Source organism: Triplophysa rosa, linkage group LG12 (genome assembly GCF_024868665.1).
Source record: "Triplophysa rosa linkage group LG12, Trosa_1v2, whole genome shotgun sequence".
Taxonomy (NCBI): Eukaryota; Metazoa; Chordata; class Actinopteri; order Cypriniformes; family Nemacheilidae; genus Triplophysa; species Triplophysa rosa.
The window spans coordinates 24,392,406-24,406,284 of record NC_079901.1 but is presented as its reverse complement, the minus strand read 5'-3'; the positions used below and the strand labels follow the sequence as shown (position 1 = coordinate 24,406,284).

At 40.5% G+C, this 13,879-nt stretch overlaps 1 protein-coding gene across 2 annotated transcripts in view; it reads left to right on the top strand.

Moving 5' to 3' along the window:
- The window catches only part of pak1 (p21 protein (Cdc42/Rac)-activated kinase 1), a 35,961-nt gene extending 32,230 nt beyond the window's left edge, over positions 1-3,731 (top strand). For both annotated transcript variants that reach the window (XM_057348013.1, XM_057348014.1), the window contains exons 13-15: positions 578-774; positions 1,026-1,163; positions 2,625-3,731. In XM_057348013.1, coding sequence (XP_057203996.1) covers positions 578-774; positions 1,026-1,163; positions 2,625-2,711 — 422 coding nt within the window. In that variant the 3' untranslated portion in view covers positions 2,712-3,731. The remainder of the gene's footprint in view (positions 1-577; positions 775-1,025; positions 1,164-2,624) is intronic.
- Positions 3,732-13,879: the final 10,148 nt, after the last annotated feature.

Here is a 13,879-nt window from a genome sequence, read left to right as displayed (position 1 = left end):
TTGGTCCAATTAACACGAGAAAAGAAAAGAGTGAACTTCAAAAGACGATGACCTGGAATTGACCTCATCGAGTGCTAAATACTGTCATACAGATGATTGTGAAATGTCTCATGGTTTGCTTTGATGGTGTTTAATGAGAACATGAATGCACGAGATCTAACACGCAATGTCTCTTTTCCACCAGTAGAGGGAGCAAGAATCCCAGTAATGTCACATGTATCTGTGCCAACGTTTCAATTTGATCACTTACATTTACATTTTTATTACAAATTGTCGCTGTCCTTCTGAAACCTCGTATGTCCAGATTGACTGTTTTTTCAGGAAATGGAAAAACCACTGTTCTTTTTTAAAGGATTAAATACAGTGTTGTTAAAGTTGACAAGCACTTTTTAATGCCTTTTATTGGTTAGATATTTGCGAAACCCAGTGCCAAACATAAAGGGTGACACCTAATAATGATTTGTGGCAAAAAAATAAAAATCACGAAATATGGAGATACAAGGTTTCAGAAGGACATCAGCGAAATGGAAAAACAATCTGTATTGAATCCAGACATCTCTCTCTCTCTCTCTCGCAGCTGATTTTGGCTTCTGCGCTCAGATCACACCTGAGCAGAGCAAGAGGAGCACTATGGTCGGGACGCCATACTGGATGGCTCCGGAGGTCGTGACTCGCAAGGCCTACGGACCGAAAGTGGACATCTGGTCATTGGGTATCATGGCTATTGAGATGATCGAGGGTGAACCGCCGTACCTCAACGAAAACCCACTGAGGGTGAGACGTGTCAACCAATTCAAATACAACATCTGCAACCTCTCATTAGCTGTGGTTTTCCATGTTTCAAATAATATAAATGGAATAATGACATATAGACACAAATGAAAGTACTGTGGTGGTACCGTGATTAGTGGTGGCATCACGTGGTTTTACCACGGTACTTTGATTTATAGGTGTTTGCACACCTGCTTGCTGCAAACCGACGACAAGATGATTGAAATAAACCTTTAACCTCTGCTGTTGCACAGGCTCTTTATCTCATCGCCACCAATGGAACCCCGGAGCTTCAAAACCCCGAGAAACTCTCCTCTGTGTTCAGAGACTTCTTAAACCGCTGTCTGGAGATGGACGTTGAGAAGAGAGGTTCTGCTAAAGATCTCTTACAGGTCTGTTTGTGCGTTTAGCATCTTTCTCTGGTACTGGACCATGTAAAGTGATGTTTTGTTTGGATTATATTATATATGCATAGATGCAAGGTTGTCATCTTTGAAAATGGATTTTTATTGAGAGCAATGACAGCAACTGACATGGTTTTAAGATGGCGTTCATGTTGGCGGACCTGTCTGGAGCGATCGAGTGTGGCATCTATGTATACATATCTATGATTTCTTTATTTTCAGAAAGGCAAATTTATCTTAAAATCCTTCAGTTCCAGCACTGATAAATCATCTCTCTCTCTCTGTGGCATGACTCCCACACTCGCATCTGATTTAGAAAAGTTCAGTCTGTTGCCAGAACTTTCTGGAAAAGCCCTGAAAGTGTGTGCGCGTCACTATTGATGTTGTGTAACGCGTCATATGACTCAAGCGTGAATTGAGAGAGGGATGAAGAAAATAACTGCAGGAAATCTCAGATATTGAATACTGAGTGGGTGCAGAAAATAGAACCGATTTAATACAGTAAGAAGAAACTCTGTCTGCTCCTAAGATCACCCGCTGGTGACCCTTAAAATGAAATGTGCACAGAAATGTGCTTTCCAGAACTAATCCCCAAATCTACAGTCCAATGTACACTCTTAAAAATAAAGGTTCTTAAGAGGTTCTTCACAGCGATGCCATAGAACACAAAGAACCATTCAGCCAAAGGTTCTTTAAAGAACCATCTCTTTCTTACTTTTTTATAATCTGAAGATCGTTTAGATTATAAACGATTCTTGAATTGAATTGGATAATCTAAAGAACCTTTTTTCGTCACAAAGAACCGTTTGTGAAACATAAAGATTCTTCAGATGTTAAAGTCCCAGTGAAATTAAAAATGACAATTCTTATTTTTTCATGAAATATTGCAGCGTTTGTAGTAAGTAGTTTATCAATGTGGGTCATTTTCTTTTTTAAATTCATGTACCCTCATAATCTTCAATTAAAATCTGAAAATGCACTTCCGCCCTGAAATGACTATCCATCTGAAATGACGTAAACTAGGCGGCTTGGGCGGAGCATCCGTAACTCCTCCCCTTCAACTGTCAGTCTGCTGCCAGTTCCATTTCAAAATCAGTGCAACAGCTGTTTTTACACATCCAATCAGTTCACAGTGAAAAACGCAAGCCACGCCCACTCATTTTCTCCTTTGAAGAAAATGTGTCAGAATACGGAAGTAAAAACGATCGGAACTTCCGGTTCACAGGGACTTTAAAGGTTCTTTATGGAACCAAAAGGTTCTTCTATGGCATCGAAGGACCTTTTGAAGCACCCTTTTTTAAGAGTGTATGATGTCATATTTTTCTCAGCTTCTGAACTAATTATTTATTTTTTGACTGTAATGTTTTTAAAGTAGGTTAAGTTTCTTTCGAATTTCCGCTTGTAAATGTGCCTCAATGTAACAACGCACGTCTCTTTCTATTCTTGCAGCATCAGTTCCTGAAAGTGGCGAAGCCTCTGTCCAGTCTCACTCCGTTGATTATAGCAGCTAAAGAAGCGGCCAAGAACAACCGCTAATCCCGCGGGAAGGGCCCCGGCCTCACCTCTCCTCTGTCCCAAACCCCCAGAGCGCCCCATCATCCGTATCTCTCTCTTGTCCCGGTCAGGGGCTCTTGTGGTGAGGTGTTACTCAACACTCACCCTTTACTTCTACTGTTAGGGTCAGAGGGGGTCTGCAGTCACCGCTGTGGTCACAGAGGTCACCAAAACGACCCGAATGATGACATCACTGGAAATAGAGTACTAATGGGTCACAGTGCCTCAGGCCCAAAGGATTCTGGGGGATTTGCCCCTGTATTTCACCAGAGAGAGAGAGGGATGGTCTCTTTCTCTGGATCTCTCTGTTTGTTTATTTTTTGGAATTCATTTGTTTTTGTGTTTAATGTTGGATCATGAAAGTGATGTTTTCTTTTTTTGTCGTTTTACAACTTTTTTAAGATGTTTTCTGTGCGTTTGTGTGTGAGAGAGTGTGCGTGTGTGTTCACATTGGGTAATAGATTAACTGAGATTGTGTGGTACGTTTGCACTGCGATTATATTGAATTAAAAAAGTCTCAAACTCTGGAGAGTAAATCTGCTACGGAACGGATTCACATGATTAATATTGAAAATCAATGAAAACACAGCTGATGAAGGTTCTCTATGAAGGATGCCTGTGCATGAAGAGACTGAACATTTTACCGGCCCGTGACCCCTCCCAGATTAAAAATACAAAATCAACCGTGTTCGTCGCATTAAGATCTTTTGTGTCAAATATTAAAGTTAAAGAAATGGGAAAATAAACGTTTTCGTTGCATTAATGTAACCTTAGGCCTTAAACCATGACACTGATAGTACAATGATTTTTAAAGATGGCACAAGCGTTCGTGATGCAATCTGTTATTATTTTGATTCTCCCAGAGGACTGAAGGGATTTGTGAAGAAGACAAAATTTCCTGTAAGCAATCACAATCTATGCGAGCCATAAACTGTTTATAAGGCCTTTTGATGATCAAAAATCTTCATGAAACGGGACAAATAAACTTCAGAATTAGTCAAAGTGTGGTGTTGACTTTTTTGTAAGTGTCAATTTCTACAGTACTCCAAAGCTTGATATAAAATATGCTGGAGCTTAGTATAACTAGAAAGATGTTTATCATAATTGATCAAAGACAAAAAAATATTTTGTATTTTTAGTTGTTTAATGTTCATTTAATGCTTGTTCTGCACAGCACACACATAGTAGGTCAAGATAGATTTGGTTTGGTTTATTTTATGTAACTCTGGTTACATACGGTAGATGGAAACAGTGGCACTGTTAAAAAATACTTGCAAAACGTCTGAAATGGCTTTAGTGTGTGGCAAGCTTTATCTTCTGCTTAGGCATGGGCCGGTTTCAAGGTATACCGAGGTTTTAAAGAGTCAAGGTTTCAAAACCACGAAAATAGTCTGTGATACCGTTTCTAAGGTATGAGCGGTGTTTACACAAAATGAATTAAATCATTAAGTCATGTAATTGATTTGATGTTTACTTTTAATATATATTACAAAAATACATTTATTGTCATTTAAAGGCTTTATTTTAACCTGACATACATGTTGCTTAAAAATGCAATGTATTGTGTCCAGTTAAAACGTTGTTTGTTTATGCAGACATTTGAAAATAACACATTTTAGTGTAATTGCAGTGCGGTGAAGCCGTCAGAATCTCATTCCGGCCCATGCCTACTTCTGCTCTATTGTGACAGAAAACATCTAGAATGTTATATGAATAGTATGAGTGAAAATTGTGTCGTCATTTTCTAATTTCTCATGTGTTTTCTCTCATGTCAACAACCTTCCAATGTTGCTGTATGAAAGAAGATCAAGAAGTCAGGAGTTTAGAACATTAGGGGATGACGTCATTTTCATTTTTGGTGAACAAGAAGACTGAATAACGCTATTTTTGAAGCATGATCATATAAGAGCACTTTGCCCTTTGTATAAACATTTTCCTTTCATAGCTTCTGTAAGGATCAATCTTAAGATTGTTATGCAATGAAAAGCATTACAGCTGATCTGTGAAAACTCGAAACAGACCACAGCTGAAGCAACAATGATGGCGATTGTGCCACAGCACTTATCCAGATGAGCAGTTCACCAAAACACTCAATGAAAAGGTTTTCTGTACACAATAATCGGATTAGTAATGTTCTTAAACTTCTAAGCTTCTTTCTTTGGTCTGTGAGATGGATTTGGAAAGCTTGCGAGAAGCGGTGATGTGCCGGACCCATCTGAACGCCCCTGCTAATGCAAATGATTAGTTATGCAACGCAGCAGACTGCTTGTTTTGCAGGGCAAGCAGTAGTTCTTTGGGTTATTTCGCAGACACTTTTCATCTAAAGCAAATTTACTGCATGCTCGGTCTGTCTGGAATTAAATGGAGAAGCTCTGTAGTGGGAATTTGGGATGTGTTCTGTAGTGTTTTAACATTTGTCACAGTAAAAAAGTTTGTGAAATCCTGCTGCGCTGGCATTTAATGGTTTGGAAAGCTGCCAATGCCACATATAACACTGGCAAGACAAAACACTTTAGTGATGGTGAGGAAATACCTGGAAAATCATAACTGAATTTATCACTGAACTATCGCAAAAATGTCCAGTAACTAATACAAATAGCTGTAAACATTCATTGATGCTCACAAAGACGATGCAGATATTTTTTGTTAATTCAGTTTTGCAGTGTAAAATTTGTAATGTAAAAATCTCACATAGTGTAGTTCAGTTCAATGAAGAGAGAGGCAAACACATTGAGTTTAGTGGATTCAAATAGCCAACATTAAAGGGATACTTCACCCAAAAATGACAATTCTGTCATCATTTACTCACCTTCATGTTGTTCCAAATCTGTATACATTTCTTTGTTCTGAAGAACACAGAGAAAGATATTTGGAAGAATGCTTATAACCAGACAGATTTTGCCCCCCATTGACTCCCATAGTAGGAAAAAAACAATGGTAGTCAAAAGTGCCACAGAACGGTTTGCTGTCCTACATTCTTCAAAATGTCATCATTGGTGTTCAACAGAACAAAAAAAATGATAAAGTAATTTTTCCCACTATGGTAGTCAATGGGGGGCAAGATCTGTTTGGTTATAAGCAATCTTCCAAATATCTTTCTCTGTGTTCATCAGAACAAAGACATTTATACAGATTTAGAACAACTCGAAGGATATTAAATGAATTTTCATTTTTGGGTGAAGTGTATCCCTTTAATGCATTACTGTGTTATTCTCAGAAGCTTTTCAACACATGAAACATCTGGTCCTGTGATATGAGATCATGGTAATCTGTCCCTGACAGTCATTAGTGATAAAAAATCCGCTCAGATTTAAACCAAAAGAGATTTTATGATAATGCGCACGTCTACAAGCTCCACAAAAATCTATAGTGGCCCCAAATGCGTTTTGTGAACTTTTACTTGTGATACTTGACTTTTGTGCTTTTATTTTCATCACTTAACTTTAAACCCGTTTTTCTCCAAATTCCGTTGCTGAAAATCCTAGCGCTCAGCCAACTTCAGACAGCCATAACTTTTGTTACATAGGCCTACATGGTCTGAGCGAAATAAAAACAGCTTTTATATGGTGTCAAAATGTAATATGTAAATGTTCACCATGTGTTGGGTTTTTCCCAGATCGCATCAGAACTTTGCTACGCAGTGAAATGCGAAATATCTTCGGACGGTCTTGCGTTTCCAGTCCGTCGCATTCGCATGCGTAATAGAAGTCAATGGAACGAAACGTCCAGTGTGACCGCGGCTTTAGTCGCTTTGGATAAACCCTTCTGATGTTCAATGTAAACATTATATCATGATTGTTAGTAAACATTGTCAAGGATAAGTTTTGAATAAGTTATTTTAACACATTGTGTTTCAAATATACAATATGCTCAAATCATATAAAATGACGAAATGGCATTGAAATAACTAATAGTCATGTGTTATATTTGTTATTAAAATATCATCAATGATTTTTCTATTATAAAGACGTGATGAAATGATTCTGTCATGTCTTAAGCGCCTAGTCGCTGTGAGAGTTGAGTTACATAACAGTGATCGATATCCTTGAGCTCACGCGTTGAGTCGCTGCATCAGCGGCAGTGCGCAGCGCGATCACAGACGCGTCGGACGCTCGCGACACTGCGGCACGCGAAGCATCTGCGCGTCAGTAACATCACAGGTGCGTCTTCGTGCGTGTTGTGTTGTGTCGTGTCGTGTCGTGGTGCTGATGCTGATGCTGAGGAGGCTGCACGTGCATGCACAGATGAACTCGACGCAGTGATTTCACTGGACCCGATCCACTGCAACATCAGCCAGGTGAGCATTTACATATGACAAACCTCCACATGCTGCACAAAACTACCAATGTAAAGCTTATTGTGTATGCAACGTACAGAATGCTTAGACAAATACAGTGTCTGTGTCATACATGTTATTATGGCATACTGTATCATAATTACGCTTAAACATGTTAATAATGTTGTTTATTCTTGCACGTATACATGTTTTAATATGCAATCTATATCACAGTTTACAATGCAGTGTTTAAATACAACATTCTGTTTATTAGGGTGTTAGTATGTTTTGGTGTGGAGTCTGTGTAAGGTTTAAATAGGTGAGGTTTTATGTTGAAGACTCAATCAAACTTGTGAGAAGATGAAGTGCTGCACTGTGCGTAGGAGGCTATTTTGTGAACGCTCTGTGCTCTGCTTATTAGTTTTCAAGGTTTCTATTCTTATGAGAGGAACTAGTGATGCTTTGACCTCACAGTGATATTCATCTCCATGCACATTTCCTCCGTCTCAGATGAAGGACACAAACATAACCGATGCGTCTTTTCCGTAGGAGAAGTGTGGTTGTTGAAACACATAAAGAGTTTGGAGGTGTGAAATGAAAGTAGATTGTAGATGTCAAATAATCTGGATTTGAGTAAACTTGATGAGAAATGTTAAAGTTCATATTGAGATCTTCAATAATATTGACTTTTGATTGCAGACGAGACAAATCTGAGCTCAGTTTGAGCCGTTTTTGAGATTTCTTCTGTTGAATCTCATTTGTATCTAAGAAAAAAGGTATTGTATCAATGAATTGCATGAATAGATTAAAAGTAGATTTAAAATCAAGATTGTGCTTTATCAGTGAGATGTTTACTATGTTTACCCTGTGCTGTAGGGAAACTCTGAATGATGTAATATGTGATGCTTCTTGTCTTTACCCTGACATATTCATGGCAGGGATTCTCCTCCTCCTCCTCCTCCCATGAGTCCCAGGGGTTTAAGTGCCCTGTTTAAAGCCATTGCCAGCCATTACAATCTAGATAAACTCCAATGGACATGGTGGAAGGTTAGAGTGTTTTTTTGTAAGCTCCCCAGAGGTGTGTTTACATGCACATAACAGATGGAAACGGACAGATAAGGTGATTAAGAAGCTGCGCGTGAAACGCCGTGCGGTCGCTCATGCCGACCGGAGAGCAAAGACGAGTTTCACATCAAACTGCGTCAGAGCTGAGTTACGTCACACATTAGAATTCAAGCCTTTACAAGAGAACTCAGAAAGATTCTTTTTCAGATCTAAAGGTGCACACAGAGAAAGAAATGAATGAATGGTACAGTTTCAACATAACAATCCCCAGGATTGACGTGCAGGAGAATAAAATACAGATGCGTTGTTTAAATGTACGCAATCTACATGAAAAAATGTCAATGCTGTAAAAAGTCCACATCCAGCTACTTTTCTTGGTTGAACAGTCCTGTCAGTGTCGCAGAAGCTCAGGTGTATTTTTCATGGATTCATTTTGGTCGGAGGAATATTGTGGATATTTTTTTGCCAAAAAAAATCATTTGCTTGCAGTGTTGTGTGTTTACAAACCTTTACAAGCCATTCAGACAAAAAAAACAGTCTCAACTTTATATGGACAACAAGACCACACATCAGTTTCAATCTATATCTGGTCCTAGGGTAAACTACAAATAAAACAGTCACATTATTTGTAATTAAATTAAACTAAATTAAATTAAAACGTTACATTGAAACGGCAAATTTTAATAGGCTATAATATAAATGAATGAAAGAGAAGAGTGTGTGTGTGTGTGTGCGTGCGTGTTTGCGTGTGTTTGTGTGCGTGTGTGTGTAGGAGAGGGAGTCAGTGGGAGGAGTTTGGAGTGTTGCTGTGGTGAGTGTGTTTGTGTGGGAGAGTGAGAGAGAGAGTCAGTGGGAGGAGTTTGGAGTGTTGCTGTGGTGAGTGTGTTTGTGTGGGAGAGTGAGAGAGAGAGTCAGTGGGAGGAGTTTGGAGTGTTGAGGTGGTGAGAATGTGTGTGTGTGTGAGAAAAAAGAGAGTCGGTGGGAGGAGTTTGGAGTGTTGCGGTGGTGAGTGTGTGTGAAAGAGAGTCAGTGGGAGGAGTTTGGAGTGTTGCGGTCGTGAGTGTGTGTGTGAGAGTGAGTCAGTGGGAGGAGTTTGGATAGTTGCGGTGGTGATTGTGTGTGTGTGTGTGTGTGTGTGTGTGTGTGTGTGTGTGTGAGAGAGAAAGAGAGAGTCAGTTGGAGGAGTTTGGAGTGTTGCGGTGGTGAGTGTGTGTGTGTGTGTGTGTGTGTGTGTGTGAAAGAGAGTCAGTGGGAGGAGTTTGGATAGTTGTGGTGGTGATTGTGTGTGTGTCTGTGTCAGTGGCGATCGGTGCCTCCTCTTCAGGGGAAGCATGAATTCAAAATACGTGTTCAGCGCTTCACGTGAACCTATGTGCATCACACATCATGTCAAAATACGTGCCTGCTGCAGACTCGTCTAAAGGGTTTATGATAAAAGAGATGCTCGCGTTCAGAAGACACTGCGTTAACACTTAATTGATCTGATTACACATGAGACTAAGCGAGTATCTAGCAAACGCGAACGTCTCTTTTATTAAAAACCCTTTCGTCTGAAGGGTTTTATTAAAAACCCTTTCTGTCTGAAGCAGGCACGTATTTTGAAATGACGCGCCACACACATGACGGGCTAAATACATGTTTTGCCGAGCTTCGCATTACTGCTTCCCCTGAAGAGGAGTCACGGATCGCCACTGGTCTGTGTGAGAGAGAGTCAGTGGGAGGAGTTTGGAGTGTTGCGGTGGTGAGTGTGTGTGAGAAAGACAGTCAGTGGGAGGAGTTATGAGTGTTGCGGTGGTGAGTGTGTTTGTGTGAGAGAGTAAGAGAGTCAGTGGGAGGAGTTTGGAGTTGTGTGTGTGTGTGAGAAAGAGAGTCAGTGGGAGGAGTTTTGATAGTTGCGGTGGTGATTGTGTGTGTGTGTGAGAGAGAGTCAGTGGAAGGAATTTGGAGTGTTGTGGTGGTGAGTGTGTGTGTGTGTGAGAAAGAGAGTCAGTGGGAGGACTTTGGAGTGGTGTGTGTGTGTGAGAGAAAGAGAGTCAGTGGGAGGAATTTTGAGTGTTGCGGTGGTGAGTGTGTTTGTGTGAGAGAGAGAGAGTAAGAGAGAGTCAGTGAGAGGAGTTTGGAGGAGTTTGGAGTGTTGTGGGGGTGAGTGTGTTTGTGTGGGAGAGTGAGAGTCAGTGGGAGGAGTTTGGAGTGTTGAGGTGGTGAGTGTGTGTGTGTGAGAAAGAGAGTCAGTGGGAGGAGTTTGGATAGTTGCGGTGGTGATTGTGTGATAGAGAGAGAGTCAGTGGGAGGAGTTTGGAGTGTTGCAGTGGTGAGTGTGTGTTAGTGTGAGAGAGAGAGTCAGTGGGAGAAGTTTGGAGTGTTGCGGTGGTGAGTGTGTGTGTGTGTGAGAAAGAGAGTCAGTGGGAGGAGTTTGGAGTGGTGTGTGTGTGTGAGAGAAAGAGAGTCAGTGGGAGGAGTTTGGAGTGTTGCAGTGTAAAGAGAGAGAGAGAGAGAGAGAGCGGGAGAGAGTCGGTGGGAGCAGTTTGTAGTGGTGTGTGTGAGAAAGAGAGTCAGTGGGAGGAGTTTGTAGTGGTGTGTGTGAGAAAGAGAGTCAGTGGGAGGAGTTTGGAGTGTTGCAGTGTAAAGAGAGAGAGAGAGAGAGAGAGAGGGGGAGAGTCGGTGGGAGCAGTTTGTAGTGGTGTGTGTGAGAAAGAGAGTCAGTGGGAGGAGTTTGTAGTGGTGTGTGTGAGAAAGAGAGTCAGTGGGAGGAGTTTGGAGTGTTGCAGTGTAAAGAGAGAGAGAGAGAGAGAGAGTGGGAGAGAGTCAGTGGGAGGAGTTTGGAGTGTTGCAGTGTAGAGAGAGAGAGAGAGAGAGCGGGAGAGAGTCAGTGGGAGGAGTTTGGAGTGTTGCAGTGTAGAGAGAGAGAGAGAGAGAGTCAGTGGGAGGAGTTAGTTTTCAGTGTCGCTGTGGTGAGACATCAACAAGGCTTTAGCAACTGCTGTTCTTCACACAAACACAGAGAGTCAATGCGCTGATCGTCCGGGAGCTGCTAGGCTGTTTTTATACTATTATCTCTAGATTATTTCTGCATCTGAAGAGTCGGTGAGCAGACACATTTACTCACTTTCAAACACATTCTAAATGTGTAGTTTATTAATGTGTGATAAAGCGTGATGTTATGATCTGTTAAGTGAACTCTAGAGTCTCACATCTGTTGTTATGGAGTGTGTTATTGTCAGAGCCATGAATGAACAGATCAGTTACAAAGCTCTGAATTCTCTAGAAATCAGTAAAAGGCGAAGTGTGTGTTTGTGCCTGTTTGATTCAATCTCATAAAAGCAGTGAAACCTGAAATAAACTTTCAGACAGTGGACTTTAGGAAAAAGAACCAAGAAATACTAGGACATTTTTATAGACTGTCATGTCAATGCCATGTTTTTTGTTAAAGATAACATTTTTTGGCCTTTTTGCCTTTATTAGTGCAGTAGGACAGAGGACAGGAAGTGAAGTGGGCGAGAGAGGGGGTGGGATCGGGAAAGGACCATGAGCCGGACTCGAACTCGGGTCGCCCGGAGCGCAACGGCGCCATTATGTCAGAGCACTAACCACAAGGCCATCGACTCAAGGCCAAAACGACCACGTTTTGTATTAAAGTGCCATTGTGTTACAGTCGGTATATTGATTGTGTGAGTGTTCTGAAAGCATTTCTTCCCAGAGGAAAATGTTATTGCTCGGAGTTTGCTCTTTCATTGCTCAGGAGATTTGATAGAGTTCTCAGTTGGTTCATCAGATGTTTCTCCAAAAATGAGAGTGTAATTGTGTAAACACGTGAAGAGTGTGAAGGTGTAAATGAATGTAGATTGTAGAGGTCAAATAATCAGGATTTGATGAGAAATGTTTGAGATCTTCAATAATATCGACTTTGCGAAGGTACGAGACGACAGACTGTAAGAGGATTGTCTGTTTCAGGTTGATCAGGTCACTTCCTTCTTAAACACACACAATTAAATGCTGGTTTGTGTGTGAGAGAGATCAGACGAACAGTATTCACAGAATGATTTGTACCATATTGTTGCCAGCTAATGATACATTCAGTTTGTCGTGTTGTTCTGTTAAAGCGGTCGAATGGGTGAAACCGGTAGAAATTCACAGTAATTTACATTGAAAGTGGGACCTGAGACTTGGGCCAGTAAGCGACAATCTACAGTGCTTGAACCCAAAAGAAAAGTGAGGTTTGGAGAGGCAGGTGCCACACACATTTCCTTGAGTTGTCATATTTCTAATACTCCAAATGTGGTCAATTAGACCAATATCGAATTGAGATCAAACAGATGCGATGGAGCGATGGTGATGATTCAGAGCCGTAATGAAAGCACAATAGTTCTGCTGCCGGGCAGTTCTATTATTTGTGCGTGCATTGTTTATTTATGTTTAAACAAAGCATTGTGCCTCTCTGAACAGATCTGTGTGTTTCTCACCCTGTTTAGATGCTTTCACAACCTTCAGTTAGACGGCACAACTCAATCTCTCTCTGTTAGAAAATATTAAAGACTTTACACATTAAACCGATTGTATGTCTTTACAAATTCCATTAGCATCCATTAGACTTCAGACATCGGCTTCATGACGTTACATGGGGATATACTGTATGACTGCTGCCACTTTCAGATGTTTTAAGTCTAAAGCGCATCATGTTTTCTGGTATTTTCCGTACATTTTGTTTTGTAATAGATGACATCGGTTTAACTGGGCTTTATAGCATTGTGACAGCTTTGTTTCTCATTCCAGCCAAAGGTAGTTCACGTGAGAGATAGGAAAGCAATGTTTTACTGCCTTCGCTTTACTGTGGCACGCTAACACATTTCAAGGTCGAAGGGCATGACTTAGTCACCGTTGTCAAATCAACTTTTCTTTGAAAGCAGTCTTTTTCTGAATAAGGGATCTTCACATGTTGAACAACACAGATAAAGTTAAAGAGACGACAAGCGTGTTTTCACTGTCTGCTCTGTGTCAGGGGTAATATACAGTATAATATATACCATAAACAAAGATTCTTGTCCGTTTAGATTCAGATCAGACGAAAGATTTCTAGTTGCATTATTTTCGTGGGGTGAGGTGATAACCGAGCTGCTGTCTCATCCTCACATCTGGTCATTTTCATTTAAGACTGCACTGCCGTCAAGGGCATCACCATGACAACAGTCAGAGAGGGTGGAGCCTTTGTCCAGGTATTCCCATTAGAGCTGTCCTCTAAATCAACTACAAAGACTCCAAGGATGTCTGGTCTGGACATTAAAGCCGACGCTTTCTTAATGCTGGCAGATGTTCAGAAGTGTTTTATGTGTCCGTGACATCCCTGCGGAAGACAACACGAGCTTCTGTTTGTCTTTCACATCTTTATAAAGCAGAGAAATGATGTAAAGAAGCTTTTAGAAAACAGGTCGAGATGTTTTTGATGACATGATTATTAGCCAAATAAAACTACAGTTCGTGTTTTCGGAAAACACAACATTGTTTATGCAAAAATATGTATATTTGTGTATGTTATGAGTGGCTTGCTGTCATAATAGAGATTTTTTTGTGCGTGTTTCTATAAGTATAATCACATTGTACGTGTGTTCACTACTCTCTCTGGATGGGTTAAATGCAGAGGTCACATTTCGTTGCCTTGTACTTGTACATGTGCAATGACAATAAATTGAATCTAAATCTAAATCTAAAATCTAAAAAACTGGCTGTACAAGTCATTTCAACTCTATTAAATTAATTTAATACGTGTAATTTTTTGGAGGATCTGACCGAAATGCAATATAATAAACATAACTAT